At 35.8% G+C, this 22693-nt stretch overlaps 1 protein-coding gene across 1 annotated transcript in view; it reads left to right on the forward strand.

Annotated features, from left to right (window-relative positions):
- The first annotated feature begins 764 nt into the window (after positions 1 to 764).
- The window catches only part of LOC116729372 (protein unc-13 homolog B-like), a 141376-nt gene continuing 119447 nt past the window's right edge, over positions 765 to 22693 (forward strand). The window contains exons 1-2 of the mRNA XM_032577858.1: positions 765 to 999; positions 16021 to 16050. Of these exons, the coding sequence (XP_032433749.1) occupies positions 978 to 999; positions 16021 to 16050 (52 nt within the window). The 5' untranslated portion in view covers positions 765 to 977. The remainder of the gene's footprint in view (positions 1000 to 16020; positions 16051 to 22693) is intronic.

The following is a 22693-nucleotide window of genomic DNA, read 5'->3' on the forward strand; positions in this document are numbered from 1 at the left end:
TTTAGGTTGAGTTTGCTCTAAACTATGGAAGAAATAAGACGTACGATTTTTTTGTCTTTTCATAACCCTTCCAGTAAATATCAATGATGACTAATGGCTTCAATTTCTTCACTCAATTAAAATATTTTCTAAAGGAAGTTGGTGGGTTCTGGTTATAAAACTTCACGTTGAAGGTTCTAATTGGTTTTGGTAAAGTATAAATGACCTTTTTGTTCTAGGAAAGATAATCTAAATGGACAAAGCTTTATATTCAAGAGGAGCCAGAAAATGTAGGCAGGCTTTGAGATAACTGGGGTTTAAATGCATCTGTTTTAGTGGGAATTGGTCATATTTAAGAACAAATATTGGTGGTTAAATCAGTCTTGAGTGTGTAAACTGGCAACTTTCTAAAAGTTGCCAGTTTACACACTTGCAACTTTGGTCTAACTCTTTGGATGTTAACTTTATTGCAAAACTTGATGTCAGAAACTAAGTTTTGTGCTAGTCAACTGTAGAGAAAATTTACACCATTAGATGTATACACAAAATGGCTACATTTACAATTGAAGTGTTAAAACTGATAATATGCTCATACTGCTTTAAAATTGGCCAAATTTAGACTTTCTAATAAGGAAACGTCGGCCAATACAATGTTTCTAAAAGTTCCCTGAAACACCTGTTACGAATCGGAATCTCTAAATTCTGACTCATCACTCCGGTCCGTGAACGCAGCAGCAGAGCCGCCTCGCTCTACCGGATTTCAGCCGGTAGTCTGTCGGTCTCAGCCGGTGACAGTCGACCCTGAAACCTCTCAGGGCTCCGCGGATTGTCCGCATCACATCATTGCGCTTCCTTTTTTATTTTATTGATTTGTGTGATGGCGCGGAAAGTGAGTGAGATTTTGGCTGGAGTATAAATGACTGCGGAGCAACAGGCACCTGGGTTGGGGAAACTCACTGCTCGGCTTTGGAGAAACTGTTGCACAAAATCCCGCTGCGATGTCCCTGCTGTGCGTCAGAGGTATGCGCTCTGGGTAGATTTGTTAAATATTATGCTTGCTATGGTTTGAGGGGGGGAATTGGTGCAAAACTGTAAAAGGAATTATACATAATTCAAACTGTAAAGTCTATTTTTAGTTTAAAAATCGCTGCGTTTTAAGCAGGAGTGGATTCAACTACATCAAATTGTTTTACAGAAACCTTGAAGTGTTTGAGTCTAAATATTAGAAAGTTACATTAACTCTTCATTCGTGTGGAACCTCTTAAAACTTGAGTTTAACTAAAAAAAAAAAGTTTTAAACTGGAGACCAAATTTTAAAGTAACATTTAGTGGGGAAAAATGTAAACTAACACCAAATCATAGTTCAACTAACTCGTCAGTCTGAAGTGATTTGAAGTTTGGTTAATTGTTATCTTAAACATATTACTATATATATATATATATGTGTGTGTGTGTTTTCTTACAAAATACAATTATGTGGAACCTGTTGAATAGTCAGTGATTGATTTCTTTGCATTTTATTTTAAAATAAACTACCATGTTGACTCGGGTTAGTTGAATATGAAAAAACTTCATGTCAATTGATGTATTTTAAATTGAAATGACAAGGAAAATAACTTTTCCTATGAATGAAGGCTGCATGCCACTTCTGCAGCCATTTACAGTGTATTGGAATGCAGCCTTCAATCTCGGTGTGCTGTAGACAAACTTTTGTCTGACTTTTTAAACATTTTTTTAAGAAAACAGATTTTCACTGATAATAAAATAAGAATTTAAATGTGGTATTTAAGATGCATAAATAAAAATATTGCAAATATTGCTTTTTGAAAGTTCTGCCATGCGGATTAGTTTTAAGAAAAACATCAAATAAAATGTAGGTTTTCTTGCTTTTTCTACCAGAACTGATGTACAAATCAGATGACAAATGTGTTTTACTGCACCTTGAGTTGAAGTGCCCAGATAATGCAGGTTTTCGTGTGGAGCTTATCAGCGATGCAGGAGAAGTAAAAAAATTAATAAAATAAAATAAATAAAGAACAAAACCAGCCTGTGTATTTTCACTATTCAGGTTATAACGGGAATCTGGCCAACACTGCAGCGCTGGTTCCTCCATAGATCACTAAACTACGTTCACTTTTTTTTGTCTTAATGCGACGTGTAGTTGAGCTTTTTATGACAGTCTGAACAACACAGATCCGATATTTTTCGAATACGACCCAGTCTACTCAGATATAGGTTTATCTAATCCGATACGTATCAAATGTGACCTGAACCTGAACAGCCAGGTCACATTCAGCCGACTTGAACGTCATCGATACTCGACAAAACGTCACTATTCTGCGTCCTGAGCGGAAAGAAAAACAACCATGGCGAACGGTAATGAGGATTAAGTTGTTAATGTTCTGGCTCCAGTCGGACAACAACTTCAAAATCGTAAGATATGCTCCGCCATTAGCCTCCATGTTTACTTTTGCAAACGGTAAGCACGTCTTTTTTATGGCAGTTGGCAAAACACTGAGCACGCTCGGTATGTGACGTTATTGCGCCCTCTACTGCGCATGCGGGACACTTTCAGGTCGTTTGCAATTCACACTGGAGATCACATACAGGTCGTGTATATTGGAAATGTGAACGACCACGTCAAAAAAAAAAAAGATTTCACAAAAACTCGGAATTTATCATTAAGGCCTGCAGTGTGAACGTAGCTTTAATTGATCTCCTGTCGCTCACATATTGATTTTCACAACATCAAATTTGTTTTGGTGTTTTGTTTCTCTCTCTCATCTTCGGGCCGTTTTTCCATCACTGAACTCGCTGATAAAGTGTGAGAGATGGAGGGAGTGAAGCACAGCTGGGTTCAGGTGGCTGACTTTATATGAAAAAAGAAGGGGAAAAAAGTAATTCTGTTTCTTGAGCTGAAATGGAGAGTGTAGTTCTGTTACTGATGAACCTGCAGAGCTTCAGACTGTCACCTGAAATATTGCTGCAGGTTTTCAACTGTCACCTGTCTTCCTTAGGCAGAAAACTAATAGTCTTGCTTTAAATTTGCTTATAAATGACCAGAAAAACGGAATATTTTTCAAGTTAATTAAAAGTTTTTGCAAAAGATGCAGTTGTAACGAAACCTTTTTTTACTCACTGATTGATTAAATAACCAAAATAAAGTATTCAATATTTTTGCTTGGTAAATGCCACAATAATTAGATTTTTTAGATGTTTTTCTTAACAATTTATCATCCTGACCTATCACTGGATGATAAATTGTCCCAGAAGTTATTGCAATAAACGATAATATTATTTTGAGGCCATTTTCAACTAATATAAGGGTAATTTCAAAAGAACATATTCTCAGAGTTCAATAATCTTTAAATTCTAATGATCATTTAACACTGGAACTGGAAGACTCTTTCAATATCCAAAATAAATAAAACAAATAAAATGAATTATAAAGTCAATGTAAACAAAGTTGACCTTCAAAAAAATGACTAGTTGAGACCAAATCACCAGACTGAAGACTTTTGTCATCCAGTTTTTGGTCAAAAGAGAGAAAAGAGAAAAGCTTAACTGGCATATCGTCTTCATTTTGTGATCTTATATCAAGCAGTCGAGGCTCGTCCTGTAAAATTTAAGAAACATGATTGACTCTGGAGGCTTGCACCACTTTGATCCCCTTTTATATGAATAAATAACCATTGTGATGATTCTAGTTAAAATAAATCTGGCAGAGCCGCGATGCCATAAGTCCCTCCTGGTGCTCTAACAGTTAGCGATACAGTTGCTGCTCATTAGCTCATTCTCATTAGCATTTGAGCCAGATGCTAATGAAAATACGACCATGTTCGCTGAAGAAGGTCCTGCTGTGATATGTCAGCAGCAGCTGCAGAGAAACTTCACACTTTACTGTGTTGATGTAAAGACAGAATTTTTTCAACAGAAAAAATGAGGCGATGGTACCATTTAAAGCAGGTGTCCAGATTGTTGCCATGTTTAAAATCCAAAATACTAAAGTAATTTTTAGCAACCTCTGCAAGATTCTGCGATTGTGAATAGCTTGTAAACAGTCTGATTTATCTGCCATAATTTCTACTACAGCTACAGACAAACTTATTTACTTTCCAGCTATTGCTAAAACATTCTTGTAAGAGGATCTTTATCATCCTAACCAAGCAGCTGGAGATTTTCTCTGATCGTTTTCTTAACTATGATCTCCAGATAATGTTCAGAGAGATAATTCATCAGGAGTTTCATACATCCGGACAGGTAGAGTTGTTCTGCCTGACTAAATCTGGTTTCACTTCCTTCAGGAAAAAGCAGAGGAGCAGGTGGGGCGACATTTTAAAAACACTTTCCTCATCCTGGCTTTGTTGAGGAAGAGAAAAACCTGCACACACTTTTCTGACATCTCAACCACACTCTGCTGTTTCTGGAAGGCAATTATCAGCTGAGTAAATGCAAACAGTAATGGGATTACATCATACTCGGTTGAATCAGCTATGAAGATTCGGATTAGAGGAAATTATTTTTGCAGTAAGCAGAGGTGGACAGAGTAACCAAAAACTGCACTCAAGTAAGAGTAGCACTACTTCAACATATTTTTACTCAAGGAAAAGTAAAAAGTAGCTGCCCAAGAAGTTTCTCACGTAAGAGTAAACATTTATTTTGTACTCAAATACAGAGTAACTGATCAAATTATGAATTATTTAATATTTAAAACTCAAATCATGAGACAGACCAAAATATAAAGTTAAGTGGAAATTTTGGACGAAAATGACAATAATTCATATAAGTAACAAAAAATAACAAAATCAGGCAAAATAAAATCTTTCCAAATCAGTTTCTTTCAATGAAACACGTATAAAACTTTGATAAAAACTGCAGGTGTGTGTCTGTGTCTGGTGAATTTTTGGTTAAAACATGTTTTTCTTTCAGTGGTTCGAGAATCCAGAAATTTCACTCATGAGTAGAAATTCTTCATAATAAAATTACTAAATTAAAAGTAAAAAGTACAGCGTAGTAAAAATATTCCTAAAAGTTTTTTGTTTTGTTTTTTCAAAAAGTTACTAAGGTAAATGTAATTGAGTAAATGTAACTAGTTACTGCCCAACTCTCTGTAAAGCTGTTGATTGTTGCCAGAGGTGGGTGCAGCTCTCAAACATTGTACTGAAGTAGTGCTACTAGATGCTTCCTTTGCAATAAATGATCAATCATATGCTAAATGAACTTCCATTTCATATAAAAAGAGCTCCAGTGGTTAAATAAAAAATCTGCACAATAAGGCATTTTTAAAATCTGATTAGTCATCAGAATAATCGATTAATCGTTAGAATAACTGATTAATTGTCAGAATAATCAATAGTTGCAGCTGTAAAATGAGTCAGTAATGTGGGCCAGCAGTAGGTGAGAACAGACCGGGTCATTCAGCACGGTGGACTGGATCGGCAGAGAGAGCAGTAAAGCTTCAGCGGCCCGTTCTGGAATCAGGGGGATGGGAACCGAGGGGAAGTAATCCCCAGGCCATCTGCTGCTCTCGCTGTCCTCTCTCCGTGTCGTACGGGAATGTGAACTTAACATCCCTGCACTCTTTATTTTACTTCCTTTATGAAGCTGCTTCCCTTTTTGCCTCGCTTTATGAATGATCTTCTGCCCTGGATGCTCAGAGTATAACTTCAGGACATTTTCTGTAATCGTTTAAGACTGGCGTGTCAAACTCATTTTCATTTCAAGATCATGGATGTCTGCAAAGGGGCAGTCCTGCTAGAATGAACTAAACCCATTAACAAACTGCTAAAATATTAATAAATATCTGTGTATGCATTGAATAAATACTTTTTCAAATGAAATTATATTATACATCTTTTCAAACTGACCATTCCGACGGCGCATTAGCAACAATTTAGGTAGAAAAAAAATGGTAGTAAATTTCAGCGAAAAACTCCAAAGTTTTGAGATTAAGCTCAGAAATTCTCTAGAAAGAACTTGGAAATTTCTTGGTTTAAAAAGTCAAACATTTGAGTGAAAAGAATCAGAAATTTTTAGGTTAATCTTAGAAATTTTCTAGAAAAAAGTTCTGTGTTTCAAAAGTATAAAAACTTCCACTTTTGAAACTCAGAAAATGTCCAAAAGTCAAAATCTTCCAACTTTTGAAACTCAAGTTTTTTCTAGAACATTTTATAGATTAATCTAAAGCAGTGTTTTTCTAGCAAATTTTTGACTATTCAAACTCAGACATTTTCATTTTTTAGAATATTTCTTAGATTTCTTTGTGTAAATTTTTGACTTTTGGGGCTCAGAAATATCTGAGTTCTTGCTAGAAGATTTCTTAGATTAATCTCAAAACGTCTGAATTCTTTTGGCGGAAATGTACTTTTCCTTTTTTTCCCTTCTAACTACAATGGCCTTAGCAGGAACTGATCTATGAGATGCAATCATAGATCAGTTCCTGTAGGACTTTTGAATTTTTGTAACATTTATTTCAATCAAAATCAAGGAGCTATGTGGAGCTACTTTGCAAGGAATTTTGCAATATTTGCGCTCGTATGTGGTTGGTCCTGGTGTGTTTCTTGCTGCCTAACTGGCAGTGCTTCCAGGGAAACTTAAAGGAGACACTTCTGCTGGTGCCACTGACATGAAAACCTTAAATAGCCTGAAGTCCGAGGTAATAATCCAAGTAAAGCAGATAGAAACACTTAGTGGGACAAAGTAAACTTTCAGTAGCATCAGTCACAGCTACTGATCTTTAATCAGTAAATAGATTAGTACACCCTTACAAAGATCAATCAACTTTAAATTCTAATGAATATTTAACACTGGAACTGGAAGAAATTTTAAATATTCAAAATATTAAAAACAAAAACAACAAATAAAATAAATTATAAAGTCTCTGTAAACTTAATTGTCCTTCAAAAAAAGGGCTATTGAGACCAAGAAATTTGACTGATTTGTGATATCTGTGAAGATATGACTTCTTTAATCATCTTTGTTGGTTCAATATCCAAACTGCTTTATTATCTTAATGTGATAATAAGCACATTATTATCACATTAATGTGATACAGGCATTATTGTGATGCCTGTATATCGTAAACATACTGAAATGCCAAAAATGAGAAAATACTACCAAAAAGGAAGAATCCAAACAAAGGTTATTTTATCATTTTGCCGATAAATATGCCAATGTAAAATTAACCGGCAAACAAGAAGTGTAGTCAACATTTTCTCTTCTGACTTCACTGTATTTTCTCGTGAATTTGATTATTTTCTGAGCTGAAATTAGATTTTTTTTGAAGGACTTCTCTGCTGCTACACAGCGAGCAGCTAAGTTGTGTGTAAAACCCTGAATGTAGCGTATCCAGCATGTTCTGAGCCGTCAGTAGATGTATTTCAGCAGGTCTGCGGGGTTATTTATGATCTAATGGAAGTGAAAGGGTGTTAATTTCATGGCCAACAGGTTTCCAACCTGTACACTCTCAAAGCCACCGGGCTAAAGCTAAAAATAGACCCTCAGTCTGGCTCCTTGTAATGACACAGTCTACTCCTGCCGGCCTGCTGCTGCTGCTGCTCAGCAGATTTTATTAAATATTACGGGGATCTCCTAACCCGCGTTTTAGGCCACTCATATCTATTTAAGCTATTTAAATTGCAGGTGCTTGGAAGCCTTTCATTTAGGTGTTTCCAGGTTTGGAAAATGCTTGATTTCTGTATAAAATCCTTGAAAGTACTTGATATTCAAACTGCAGTTTTGATTGACAGCCTAAATGTGGAAAACATTATTTACTGTTGAAACCAAATATTTTTATAGATCTAATAAAAATACAAACCTTTTTTTCCTCACTGCCTGAAGTTAAATCAGATTAAAATTGTCTTGATAAAAGTCAGAAAAATTAGTGAGAACAATTTTTTATTTTTTGTCTTTTATTTTGTGTTTAAGCATTTAATTTGAGTATGAAGGTAATTTACCTTAACACAGTTTATTTGGATTGTTTCAAAGTATTAAATATTTATTATTCCTAATGACTCAATGACTTATTGATCAGTTTAACTGAAATAAAGGTTGGCTTATATTTTACACGTTAAAGTTATTGAAATTATTTTTATTTTCTTTTGTTAATTTAGTGTTTTGTACTCAGACCAGTCAGGTGTTTTGAGTGTGAAAAGATTCAAACGTAAAATTTTGTTATATTTTAGATAATTTTTTCCTTTCACTCCACAACATTTTTTATTTTTAAGCCGTTATGGGGCACAGTGACATGAAACTGCTGCTGCACAAGTTACTCAACAAGTTGTTGCTAGGTAACCAGAGAGTGAGTGGGTTGCTTGGTAACCAAAGAGTGAGTGAGTTAGTTGATTCCACCGACTTTACTTAGCTAGCAGGGAGAGTTTGAGCAACTAAAGCCATTCCTCTGCCTACATCTCCCAGAATGCTGTGTGGTTCTGGGTCGGAGTTCAGTAGAATTATTGAACATTCTATTAATCTTATTATCTACTGATATTTATCATGTGTCTATTGCAATATATGTTGTAATTGATTTATTGCCCAGCTCTGCTACCTCACTATTCAATTCAAGTCTTAATCCAAAAATAATCTTAATTTAATGTTTTTAGAAGATTTAGTTGAAAGCTAATATTGGCTAGCTGCTAACTTTTACCGTAGTGCTACTCAGCTAACTGACTGACTTTTTTATTGTTGCAAAAATAGACATTAAACATCTTTTTTTTTTTTATGAGAATTTTATCTAAACTTTTGATCAAAGCTGTTGATATTAATGGGTTGTGGCAGGGGTGGAAATTAGCACCCGCCACTGGCCAAATGCGGGTAAAATTATGAAGTGGCGTGTAAATTGGAGCATCGCACCGCCACTGTGGCGGGTTGACAATTTGAACAGAAAAAACAAAACACTGAATTCAGTTGGAACTTCTGTCCAGGGTAGGAGTGGCTGACTGGACTACAGACTGATGCACATACTGTATATGGGATGGACCTAGGCTGTCATAATTTAACAAAAAATATATCAAATATAATTCTTATGGACCGCGAGAACCCATTGGTTGATTTCATTGACGGACATTGAGCTTATCCAATGAAATCCCTTAGTGCTCCTTGGCCCGCCCCTCTCTGCCGAGGTTATAAATAGAGTCATTTCAGCTAACGGTTAGTTGCTAACCGGAGTCCGAGAAAAGTGAGCGGATAGGAGACGGGGCGGGTCAGAAAAACCACAACAACTAAAGCTAAAAAGCGCATAAGCCCATTCAGAAAAATGTGTCAAACTAACCGACATGTTAATGACCACACAGGAGCGACACAGAGGGTTTTACTACTGTAAAGACGGGGAGGGAGAGAAGCTAACGTGGGTAGGCTATAGTCACTTAAAGCAGTTTTCTTGAAACGATCGAAGGTTCAACGTACAATTTTATGAGCGCCCAAATTTTGAAAAGCGAGTAGATGTGTTTTCTCAAAATGTTTTAGTAGAACTAATTACATTTTTTTAAATGACTGATCAGAGACCTTTCCGAAAATACTAACCAGACTGCAGCACAGGGCAATCTGGGTAAATAAACAAACCCATGAGCTGGATTAATTGCTTAAGGACTTTTGCTAATGGCAGAAGAGAAATCCTCCAACTGCTAAAATCGATGCCACTCCATTTGTTTGGAGGAAGTTAGTTTTTCTGTCGTTTCCTTCAGTAGTTCTTGGTGCAGCGTCCCCACAGGCGAGGAGGGGAACAGATTTTTCAACTGGCTTGTTTGATAGTGCATTGTGAAAGTGAACCGAAGCAGCTGGAAATGTTACAAATGCTGCAATTTTGTAAATGAGGATTACAACTAAACTATTGTTTTGTCTTCTTCCTGTGTTTAATTTTCCCCAATGTTGTATAAAAATGTGATATTTACATTTTAATAGATCATACAAAGTAGATTTCACTCTGATCAGGGAGAGTCCCATAGAGCAAGCAGGTGGATTGTTTCTCTGTGTGTTTGTGGCCTGAAATGTTTTTAATTCACCACTCAGAGGTCTGTTCTTCCTTTGAGCTTCAAAGCTCCACTTTTCCATCCCTGTTAGGAGATCAAACCAGAGCCACCACTCCGGCCTGAGTGCTCACGCTCTCAGCAGCAGGATGACTAAGGGGGAAACTCTGCAGAGAAAATTATGTCTAATCTTCTTTTCCTTTGCATTATTGTTATAGCATCATTATTTCTTCAAAGTCCAGCAGAAATCACAGTTTTTATTTGCTACTTTTGATTTAGATAACATTTGTTCCTTTGTTATTGTACTTTTAGACAGAAGTGGGCTCCTTAGTGTGACTGGCACACAACTCAAAGCAATTGACCGTAGTATGTCTTTGAGTAAAAGTCACTGAATGATTGTGATTTTACTTTCTATAAAATCAAAGTGAACTCCATCGACACCACAGTGATAGTCAATATAAGACAGGATAATAAATCAACAACAATATATATTGCAATAGACATGTGATCAATATCCATAAATAAAACATCTGATAGAAATATATAGAATATTCCCTGAACTTTGTTCCAGAGTCGCACAGCAGTCTGGGACATATAGATAACTGCTCAACCTCTCAGCTAGCTAAGAAGAGTTATTGGAATCAACAAACTGGCTCACTCTTTGGTTACCTAGCAACAACTTGCTGTTGTTGCTAGATAGTTTCAAGTCCCTCCCCTCAAACTTTGGTTACCTAGCAACAGCCTGTTGAGTAACTGGTGCAGCAGCAGTTTCAAGTATATCCACTGTGCCTCAAAACTGCTTAAAAAAAAAAAGATGGAGTGAAAACGATAAATCCAGAACCTGTGTTTGAAAGAGAACAAACCTTGCATGTTGCTTATTGAAACTGTTGGTCAAATAAAAAAAAAATTTGCACATGATTTGCAACATAAATACCAGAAAAATGTTCAGTGTTTGCAATCAAAGCTGCGATTCTTTTCTATTTGCTGTTTTCAGACAATGTACAGATGTGAGTGTGACATAATAATTCCCGTGCAGGGGAGCTTGTGAGCAGCAGCTTTAATCTGTCGTCACGTGAACATCCCTCTGTTTTCTACTAATAGCAACTATAGCTTGTCGTCTCAAAACCTTCCTAATTGGGAAAAGCATTTTAACAGCTTTCGATCATGCACAACGCTTCCTGCGCTTCATTTCATTTTTAAAAAAAAGAGGAAAGGTTTCAATTTGAGTCATTTTTCTGTAATTCATCCTCTGGCACAATGCAGCTGGGTCCGCTAGGTTTCAGCCCTGCTTAAGGCATTAGCTCAGAGCGATTATCCCACCGTCACCAGCAGCACGCATCCTCTCATACAATCACTCCAGCTGGCACGTGTCTGACATCTGCCCCGCTTTCTGCCTCCCCGTCGCCGGGACCATGCAGGATTCAGACCTCCATACTCACGGACATGTATCATACCTTTTGCAGCTGTACTGCATTATTTCTTGCTGGCATACTTTTATGTTGACATCTTGTTTCAGTTCTGTTTGGGAAAATTGGTCAAGTCTTTGCCTTTCTGGATCATTTCTGCCTTTTGAAAGTAACTAAACTGAAAGCAGCAGTTTTTTTGTTGTTAAACTGCATAAATCGGTCTTTATAGCAACTTTGTTGCATGTAACTTTTATAAAGAATATAGTTTTTACATATTTGTTGAAATGTCACTCCGTCATAACAGTACGGTATGAGACAAATATTCTGAAAAAATCAAACCTGGTTCTGATTGGCAGAAATCAGAACCTCTGATTAGCGCTGTCCATCACCCTCCCTCTTGCTCTCTGCTACACTACAGCTAGCATAGCCTGTTGAGAATGCTAAGGCTAGTTAGCATGGCCACCAATGATGGCGGATAAGCAGCTTTTTTGTAACGGTGAGTTGTTTCTCCGCCATTAGCGCATTTAGCAACAAATACATGAGATTGAGTGACAGCGCTAAGCCCCGCCTCTTGGCTCTGATTGGCTGTTTAAATTTGTTTTTTTTATAAAAGTTACATTACCATTCATTTTCATCAGAATTATTCCAGATTCTTTATTCTTGAAGGTTTTAATTAGTGTTTTGGGTCAGTGTTGTGTGCTTTGACTGTCCAGCTGCAAATTTCAGGTGAAAATACAGAATTCATAAAACATTAAAACAGCCCAACAGCATGATGCTGCCACCACCATGTCTGGCATCAGGTACAGTGTTTGCTGCGAAATGCATAAATTCTCTCTGCATTTTGTCAACTAAACATGAATGGGGGTGTGTTTACATATTTAATTATATATAAAAAAAACATTTTATTTAAGTGCAGTTTATAAAAAAAAGTTTAAAAAAAACAAACAACAATTTGACTTTAAGATTACCTTCCAAGCATCTTGTTATAAGATCCCAACTAAAATAAAACAAGAGAAGAAATCTACTCAATCAGTGAAACTACTCTCTATTTGACCGAAAACATTTAATTGCCTCCTTGGGATCAATAACACAATTCACACTACAATTATCAACAAATGTAAACTGCCCATGGCTTGGAGATGTAAGCTATTTCTGATAGCTTAAAGGGCTAATTACACGTCTGCTGCTATTAATGCAGCGTGTGTATCCACTTATCTGGTCATTAGTGGCCGTTAGCTTTACCGTCGGGTTATTTTGGATTCGAGGTGACACTTATTTCATTTGCAGGAAAGCTGATTGGGTTCTGGAGCAGGAGTACTGCGCAAAAAGACGTGGATGAGTTCAAAGGGAAATGTTTCTGATGTCATAAAACTGCAAAAAAAATGAACAAGGAGATAGACCTATGGAGTTCAAAAGAGTCAAAACTCTTCTCAATTTATTACAAAAATATTTTCATTTTTATTATTTATTTTGATATTTTACAGCTTGTTTTTCCATTGTTTATTCAACAGCTGTATAATTTTAAATAATATTAATACATAAATCTTTTGCACTTTTTTCGACACTCAGACGCTTTACAAAAGAATTAAATAAATAATAATAACATATGTATGTATATGTTTATATGTATGTATATTGTTATTCATTTATTAGTCATATTTATTGCACGTCCAAAAAAGCACAAAAAATGTTGATTTATTATTATTATTACAATTATAACTAAAAATTATTCAACTGTCAAATAGAGTGAAACAATAAGCTAAAAAATTATTAAACATATATTATTAGAATTATTATTTTCATTTTTATTACATGTTATTTATTTTCTGTTGGGAATTTCATTACCTTTAACATTTCCCACATGTCAGTAGCTGCATGGTGAAGACTAACATTTCAACAGTTAATATTTGGGATGTTTACGATTTATTCTTTAATTAACTTGCAGGAACACATTGTACTTTATATTAATTTATTCAGGGTTAGTAACAGATGACAAATACACATTTTTTGTGTGTTTTAAATAAGAATGCAGATACAGATCTAGTAGATCGGACTCTGTGAATGCTCTTTCTCGCTTGCTTGGTGAAAGCCCAGCCCTTCAGGTTTTGGCTGAGCGCTGTTGGCACGGCACCAATCAGGTCGCCATCAGGTTTTCAGTGACGCTTTGCAGGACCTGGCACTAGTGACACACAAGGCGCTTTGTGCCGACAGTCTGAGAGACATGACCTGATAGCAGTCTACCTGCTGAGCTCTCAGCATTTTATTTTATTTTATTGAGCAGATTTATAGGGCTGGATGATACGGCTGAAAAATGTATCACGAAATAAGCATATCAATCAATAACTATTGACCAGTTGTTGTTTTTTTGTTTTGTTTTGAATATCTGAAATACTGCCACAGTTTTCACTCCATATTATTGTTTAATTTGAAGCTGTTAAACAACTTTTAACAGTGGCGGAACCTTAAACTCCTGCAAGTCACTCCACAGGGTGTTGCTAGGTAACCAAGCAATGAATGAGTTGCTAGGTAACCAAATGGGTGAGTTAGTTGATTCCACCAGCCTTCTTAAACTTGAATGACCAGAAACTTGTAAAACCATTAACTCTACTAGCTTTATCTCTGTTAGCAGATCCCCTGTTTTCTTTTAGCTGTAACAGACCCATCATTAATGTGTTTCTGACACTTTTGTTAAGAAAATTGTATATACTAAAAGGTAAACATTGTTTTATTTGACCCATTTTTGTGTAAATTTATTTAACTTTTGTTTTTTACTTTATTTATTCTAGTTTGTAGATTGCAAGACATTAACACCAATATGTCTGTGAATTTATAACCTCAAGGTAATTTGCTGTGTTTAGGAGACATTATCAGCTAATTTAGGGTGTGTTCTATGTACGAGAATCGTCTTATGTTATACATTTGTTGTAAGGTTTGGATGATCTACAAGGTTTTTTTCCAGTTAAGAGGTTCTTATTGTGGCCAGAGACACATTGTTTCAAAAGGTCTGTAACTCTAACATGTCTCTAAGCTGTAACATTTGGGTGTAAATTTCAAATTAAGGCATAATTCAATGTTCAATGTGTGTGAGTGACATAGTAATTATTTATCTTTCTATCCGTCTTGCTCAAATATTTTAAGACGTAATCAGTAGCTTGCACAAGAAGAATATTGTAATGTATTTTGCATAATCTAAATGGAAAGCTGCAGGTCTTTTGTCTGAAAAGTTCTCTGATTGCTGAATTTGATTGAAGTGTTTTGATGATTAGCATTAAGATCAATTGTTTGTCTTTGCTTCGTAGCAATCTATCAGTTTGGTCACATATAGGATTTTTTCTATATTTTCAGGTGAAATAATGCAATGCACTCTATTTAAAGTCTTGTTTTATCTTGTGCCATGATTAATCTTGATTAGTTTTTAATCAGCTCCTTTTGTCTGTAAGAACAATTGATCAATGTCTCAATTTCTCATTGTGTTTCTCTTCTAGTAATAGAGAAAATTTTTAAATGTATTATTTTTTCATCTTTTTGTTGACTTTATGGAAGATGATTACAGGAATTAGATTTTTGTGAACTATTTTTTACATTGTGGAACAGCTAACTTAATTGCTAAAATTGAGTCAAAGTTGCCATTTTGATGCTATGCAACATACATTTTATTTATATGTATTTTTCACTTTGAATGGCAAGGCTTACTATAAAAGCAAACAATAATGAAATGTTATTGTAACTAATGAAGCCTAGGCGCAAATTCAAACTGGAAGACTCTTTTATCCCCACCGGGACCCGTTAATTGAAGCGACCTGCCCACAATCGTCGACCTATCAACGCCGGACCAAGCCACGTCACGTCCAATCACCGACCAAGTCCCAGCTGATAAGGACCTTCATTCATGGCGTCCTTCGCTCTCCAGCCGAGCTCAACCCACCACCACCCCTTCTCCTCCATTCGCCCGGTCCTGAGGCCCGCACCCTTCTTCAACCTCCACCACCAGTGCCGGGCCCTGGGGGATGACGTTCCTAACAGCATCGGGGATGCTCATCTGAAGCCTATCGCTAACGCTGCGATAACCGTTATCCCCAGCCGGGGCCCGAGCGCCAAAGACTTTAAATTCTGTTTGTCAATAAACTCTTCTAATTGTCTTCTCATCTCCGTCTGAGTCTCTCCAGATTGAAAACTACTGGAACCTAAATATTAACTTTAATTTAATGAAAAATAGAGGAAATGACAACAACAAAAACAGCTAACTGTCAAATGTTAGCCGTTAGCGCTAACAGTAATAGCTTAAGTGTTAGATTAACAAAAAAGACGGCTGTATAGCTTGACTGATATTATTTGTAATATTTATTTATATTATTTTTAACTCTATAGTAGACTGAGTGGGAGAATATTTACTCCAGTCCCTTTAATTTTCTTTATTAAATAAATAAATTTCCTGCTGCCACAGGAGAATTGATGAACATTTAGTGAGGCAACATTTATCAAAAGAAATTCTGTTGGATTTTATTAGACTACATAAAAGTTGAAAGACATTCATGATTACATTTTTACAAGTTAAAATGTGAAATGTTGCAAAGATAAATATTTCTTGTGATTAGAAATGCTTAAAACTGTCAAAAAAGTATGTTTTCTTTTTCACATGTTGACTAACTCAATGTTTCTCCTCCTTTTTTCAGTAAAGAAAGCCAAACTTCATGGGCCGCCAGGTAAGAACCCATTCAAATGTTCTCCTTTATTCACATGTATGAATAAACACATTACCTTCAGAGGAAGCCTCAAACTACCGCAGGATTGGACATTAAATACATACATTCACAGGCTATTTTATTTGGTAAATCTTGTTTTTCAAACAAAACTGCCTTAATTCATAGAGTCGAGACATTTTCAGAAACACTCTACAAAGGTTTTGGTCTATATTTATCTAATGACATGATGCAGTGGAAGAAGAAGAACTATGCTATGGCACAATAAAATGCTGTAGATCATAAGATTTGGGGAAATTCTGTTTACAGAGACTTCATAATCAATTATATTTCTGTCGTGTCTGGTTTTTATTTCCGTTTTATTTATTGGTTTTGGTTGTTTTGTTTTATTTTGAATATTTAAAAAATCTTCCAGTTCCAGTGTTAAGTGATGCTACAAAATTGCACATTACTTGAAAAAGTTCTCAAAACAACAGATCACAATAATTACTGGGAGAATGTATCTTACAGCAAAATTTGCTAGTGACAAAACAAAACTGCCTTTAGAACTATACCTAAGATTATGTTTTAGTTCTGCGCTGTGTTGACGTTCAGCAAACATGCTATTCTGGCACAAACTGTGACCTTTTGTGATTCAATAATATAATGTCTAAACACTTATTGCATTATATATATTTTAGACCTCGCTTTCAACGAGAAATCGAAGTCCAGCTGTGTCGCAGTTGGACTTCCAACCAGCCAAAGTGTTAGTCATGTTATGCAATCTGCTTTTCTCCCAATGAAGTCCATTTTTACTATTACTGTAAGCCATGTAAGAAGCATGAAGCTTATTCAAACTGTTTTAAGAAGTGATGTAAGAATGATCCCCTCTTTCCAGCCACTTTTTGTCTTAAACGTCTCTTTAGGCTGCAGCTGTTTGTCTCTTCCAGTTCTCTGCAGGCTGTGATGAGGGGAGAACAATGGGAATGAGTGGGAGAATAAGAAATCAAGCTGGAGGAGGAGGGAAGGAAAATCAATAGATCATCACAGACAAAGGGCCACCTGCTAGCCTGAGATGACAATGTGCCATTCATTTATAGAGAAAAATCTTTCAAGTTCTTTAGGAGACTCTGACAAACTCACAGCACAGAGAGGAGCCGTTTTAAGGAGAGAAAATAAGGACATTTTATTGTGGATCAAAGGAATTTGTGTCATATCTTTATTATTTAATGGAAAAACTGCGTCAATTTGACATTTTGAAAATAAATTAGCTTAACAGCAATTTAGGAAAAACTTGTTTTCGATAAGTTTTGGCACTAGGATGAGGTAACATTGAAATTGCTTTATCTTGCAGAACTGGAAAGGAAATTTTTTTCAGATCAAACAAGTGACATGATCAACAACAGGATGTTACTACTGGCAGAAACTACAAAGCAAATGACGGCAGGAAGTGGTTGGGGGATGATGGCACAGATTATTTTTTGATGACTTGTTGGATGAGCAAACTTATTCACATGTGAATTTTAATTGTGTTTAACATTTAATTGAGTGCGGGGGGGTGGGGTGGGGGGGGGGGGGGGTTGTTCCCATTAGTGGAAAAATAGACAACGTTTTTTGCACATTTGTAATGGAAATGCAGATACTGATGCTGAAAAGTTGACTTATTTTTAAGTGATTTTAATTGTGTTTTTTATGTAATGGCAAAACTGCAATTACAAAATTGTGATTTTTTGATATTAGCAGAAAAAAGACAACATTTTGCACATATTTGTAATAAAAATGCAGCTGCTGATGCTGAAAAGTGGACTTGAATGAGTCAAAATGCAGAAGTTCGTGCAGAAAAACATTATTTTGTATAAACTAAAATAATTTGGTGTTTGCTTTTACAGCAACTGGAACAAGAAACTTATTTTTACACTTTTCCACGTTGGCCATCTTGCACCGTGATTCACTCTTTCAGAGTGAGGATAATGAGCTGCATCTGAGTGGGGTCAGGGGTCATCAAATACAAAACTGACTGAGCTAGATGAAACACCTGAGTGTTTTTAAGTCAGCCTTAGTTTTTATAAATCGACAGCTATCCAGACATAATGGGGAAACTTCAGTTCTCTGAAAACATGACCTATTTACAGGATCTGTTTTTCCTTGGGGCTGCGATGTCCGGCGATGTGACTGATAAATGTTTTACCCAGAATGCCACTCTGTCAGGTGACACAGTTATTTGTTTCAGGTCAAGGAAAAATTTGCCGGTTTTGTCCCACTCTAATGCCCCAGTTTGGAAACATGCTCTGATTTATGCTTAATAGTAAGAAGCGATGGATTTATTTCCAGAGGGAACTGGCTGCTGTCCCTGGACATTTCCGAAACCCGATTGGTTTATATGTCACTTTATTATCCAGATTTTAAAGTATTACCTCCACTTTTGGGTTACAGTGACAAGACTATGTATTTTACTAAGTATTTAATGTGATAAATCATCACAAAATAGTGAATAAAAGTGAGCAGAAAGGGCAAAAAGACTCATTAAAGTTTAAAAATAGAGCAATTTTGTTTACAGAGGCTTCATAATTCATTTAATTTAAGATTTCTATTGTATGTGGTTCTTATTTCTGTTTTATTTATTGTTTTTTGTTGGGTTTTATTTGGAATATTTAGAATATCTTTCAGTTAAATTAAAGTTTATTGATCTTTAAGAGGGCAAAGTTGCATTATTATGCCATTGTCAATATTTAGCTTGAAAATGGTCAACATTATCATTTATCGCAATATTGGGACAATTCATTATCATCCAAAATTCAATATTGTGACAGGTCTAGGTTCTACGACGACTTATTATTGTCATTACATTTTGTGAAGAAGGAAGTTGCGCTTGGTGTCTTCTTCAGAGGTTTTTGTGTGGTTTCCTTCAGTGTTTCTTAGTGCAGTGCCCCCACAGGTGAGGAGGGGAACAGGTTTTTCAAAAGGTTTGTCTCATTTCATTCAGTGCAGTGTGAAAGAGAACTGCAGCAGCAGAAAATGTAACAAATGTTGCAATTTTGATCCTCAACCAAACCAAATCTACCAGAATATGAAGTATAAGAACACCTTTAATCTCACTATGAATCCAGCTGTATTTGGAATAGACCTTCAAGAAACTATCTTTGTTGATTTTCTAAAATACTGGTTAAAGTTTCACTGAAAAGTTTCCATACAATCCTCACAGACTTGAAGTTTTCCCTTTTGAGATCAAGTGTAAAGTGACAATAGATTGGATTTGTTAGGGATTTCTTTTAAGCTAATAAAATAAATCCTAAATATCTGCACTACATATTGTTATATAATTTATTTTGAGCAGCGAATAGTAGGCAAAATTTGTCACATTTCCTGTCATGTCCTAGTTATACCTGCAGAATAATGAATGCAGAGGAGTCTCTAAGGCTTTAATGAAGGGATAGTGTTGGAGTAATGAGGCGGCCTTCGCTGACACAGCCTGAACTGTTGTGCTGAATGTCTTTTAGCAATTTCTTCTGAGTCAGTTTACTTCATCCAGGAACTGTGTGGCCATTTTGGAGATCTATTTTCCTGTAATTACTAGAAAAGTTGTATTGCACTTTACTGTAAGAAAAAAAATACACGTATTTGAACAGATATAAATGGAAAAATAAATAAAATTCAAGTTGTTTTTACATTTTTATGCAGAATTAAGTACACAGTTGCAAAACCTTTATTTGCTTAAAGTTTATTTTAACCAATCCCGCTGTATTTTTGCACAAATTGTGATAAAAAAACAACAACAATTTATTGCTTCTTTGACTGTATAGCTGTGACTTAATGGTACAGCATTTATACCCCCAACACACAAATATTGTTCTTGAAAAATATTACCATTTGAAATAGGTTTCTTCAGAATGCCACATACTTAATAAAATAATAGTAACTTATATTACTAAACTGAACACAGTAGCTGCATTTAATCATATTTTTGAATTTACTGGTATTTATTGACGCTTTCGTGGAACAAACAGTGAAGAAAATAGCAAAAATAACATTTTCAGTAATACTGTCAGTTTTGTTTTTTTTATTTACCATCAAGAACTTCAATTTATCATGAATACGATAAATCCAAAATTTTATTCATAGGAAATTTTTTTATGATAAGTGAGAAATGGTACGATAAATGTCCACCTCTATGAAATCCCTGTATTTAGAAGGTTTATTTTTACCACAACAGTCTGCAAATTGTTGAAATCCACAAATACTTCAGATGCCCTAAAGCTAACATCCACGGTCTTCCTTGTCTCCAGTCTCGTGGGTTTAGCCAATCAGTTCCAACGAAAGTGAATACTGCTCCTGGATTGGCTGCTTTGTAACGCCAGCCAATAAATAGTTCTTGTGACATCACACTTTTGGGAACTTTGTAGCTGACAGCCGTCTTGGTAGGTGTTTGTAACTAACTGTCAAGGCAGTTGCTATGGAGTTGCTATGACAACCATAAACGAGCCACAATCTTAGAACTAGCTCTCACTTCATTCCTATTCTAACTTATAAACAACTTAAGTACATTACAACTACTACCTGATCACAATTTTGGAGTACCCTACCCACTTCTGTGCAATACTAAGATAAATATCAGTGATATTTACTGTACTACTTCTTCTGTACTAGCAAAATTAGCTTAGCTAATGTAGTTTTTATCTGCTAGCTAACAAAGACAGCCTACGTGTAAGTTACTACAACTACTCTATCAGGAGCTTGTTATTCACACAAAGAGTTTATATGTCTTTTATAAATTTGTTTAAACACTGATTGTATGTATCAGATCGGAGGCAGCTTGATCACATCGTCTGACACGTCTTACTTCTCTGTCTCATATGGGTCAATCCCGACAGAAGCCATTTTGTTGATATACATTTTTCTTGCATTTTGGTTAAGAGTGTCAGTATACTTTATTTTTGTTGGTCTGGAAGCCATGGTTCATCTTTGCGTTGTGCTCCACTTGCCTACCAAGATGGCGCCGATCCAGTTCAGACTTTTGGAAATCATGTACAGGGTGTCAAGTAGCATTGAGTCATGGTATTTCTACGTCCCAAGTTGCATTTTCTTTAGAATATTTTAAAAAATCAAAATTATTTTTGAATTTTCTCCAAATAATTTGGAGTTATCTGTGGATTCCTCATATGTGACGGCTCCTGTGAGATTCCACTTACCTTAATTTCAGTGTGTAAATATTAATTAGACACAACTAAATGGGAATTGTAATGAAACAGGGAACATCTTGTCCTTCTGCTGGTGAACAATAAACAGATTTGGATGTTTTTATCTCTTCTCCATCTCCAAAACCTCTCCAATCTCCCTCGGTGCCCATAATAGAGTATTCATTATTGTAGACAGCCCAGTAAATGTCATCTGGTCCAGCCGCGCCGCGCACGTCCATGCGTAACTGAATATAACTTATTCATTTTCATAAGTCATTGCCGGTTAATTATAAATGATGCCGGATGCTCTCCCAAGAAGGCCCTGCTGCATGCTGGGATATCTTCTCCCCAAGCTCGTCTGCTTCTGACGTGTTTCCTCGGGTTTTGCACAAGAACGTTAATGGACGTTTGCGTCGTTCTGATTGTGACTTTAACAACCTCTGCAGGGTCACAGACAGCAGATGCTGGATTGTTAATGCTCCCTCCGTGTTTTTGTTTCTCGTTGGGTTATTTTTGCTTACAGTCATGACCTTGTATGTTTTTCTCACTTGTGCTAGCAGTCAGTTAATGGAGCTGTCTGCAGCCTGTCGGTCCCAAGAATCACAGACATGGAGACTCTGTAAAGTGAATGATGGATTATTTCAGATTAACTCGCTCAGAAACAGAAAGAAAAGTAATTCTATGGTGCAGAAAGCCTATGGGAGACCAATACAACAGAACAAGTGGAGACTTGATGATTTATAGGTTTGGTAAACTAAAAATCAGCTTTCATTTTCTGTCATAACTTTATTAGGATAACAGCTCGGTTAATTAGATTAAATTACAATTGTTCAAAGCATCAAGTAAATGTAATTAGTTACATTTACTTGAGTTTCTTCTTTGAAAAAAAACTTTTAAGAGTATTTTTACTACACTGTTCTTTGTACTTTTACTTAAGTAATTGTATTATAAAGTATTCCTACTCTTACTTGAGTAAAATTTCTGGATTTTCTACCCACTGAATGAAAAACAAACATGTTTTAGCCAAAAATTCACCAGACACAGACACACATCTTCAGTTTTTGATAAAGTTTCATTAGTTTTTTTTATTGACAAAAACTGATTTGGAAAACTGTCTTTTGTCTGATTTTGTTATTTTTTGTTACTTGGTCTATAAAATACCAAAATTTCCACTTAACTTTACATTTTGTTCTGTCCGATTGTGTAATTTTTAAATATTTAATAATTGATCATTTGATTAGTTACTCAGTACTTGAACAGACTATTTACCAAATAGTTTTTACTCTTGAATAATTTTTTGGATGGCTACTTTTTACTTTTACTTGAGTAAAAATATGTTGAAGTAGTGCTACTCTTCCTTGAGTACCGTTTTTGTGTTCTCTGCCCACCTCTTAACTCAGAGGTGCCCAAAGTCGGTCCTCGAGGGCCGGCATCCTGCATTTTTTAGTTTTCTCCCTGGTTTAACGCACCTGGATCAAATGATGGCTCGTTAG

Source organism: Xiphophorus hellerii, chromosome 12, assembly GCF_003331165.1.
Source record: "Xiphophorus hellerii strain 12219 chromosome 12, Xiphophorus_hellerii-4.1, whole genome shotgun sequence".
NCBI classification, from domain to species: domain Eukaryota; kingdom Metazoa; phylum Chordata; class Actinopteri; order Cyprinodontiformes; family Poeciliidae; genus Xiphophorus; species Xiphophorus hellerii.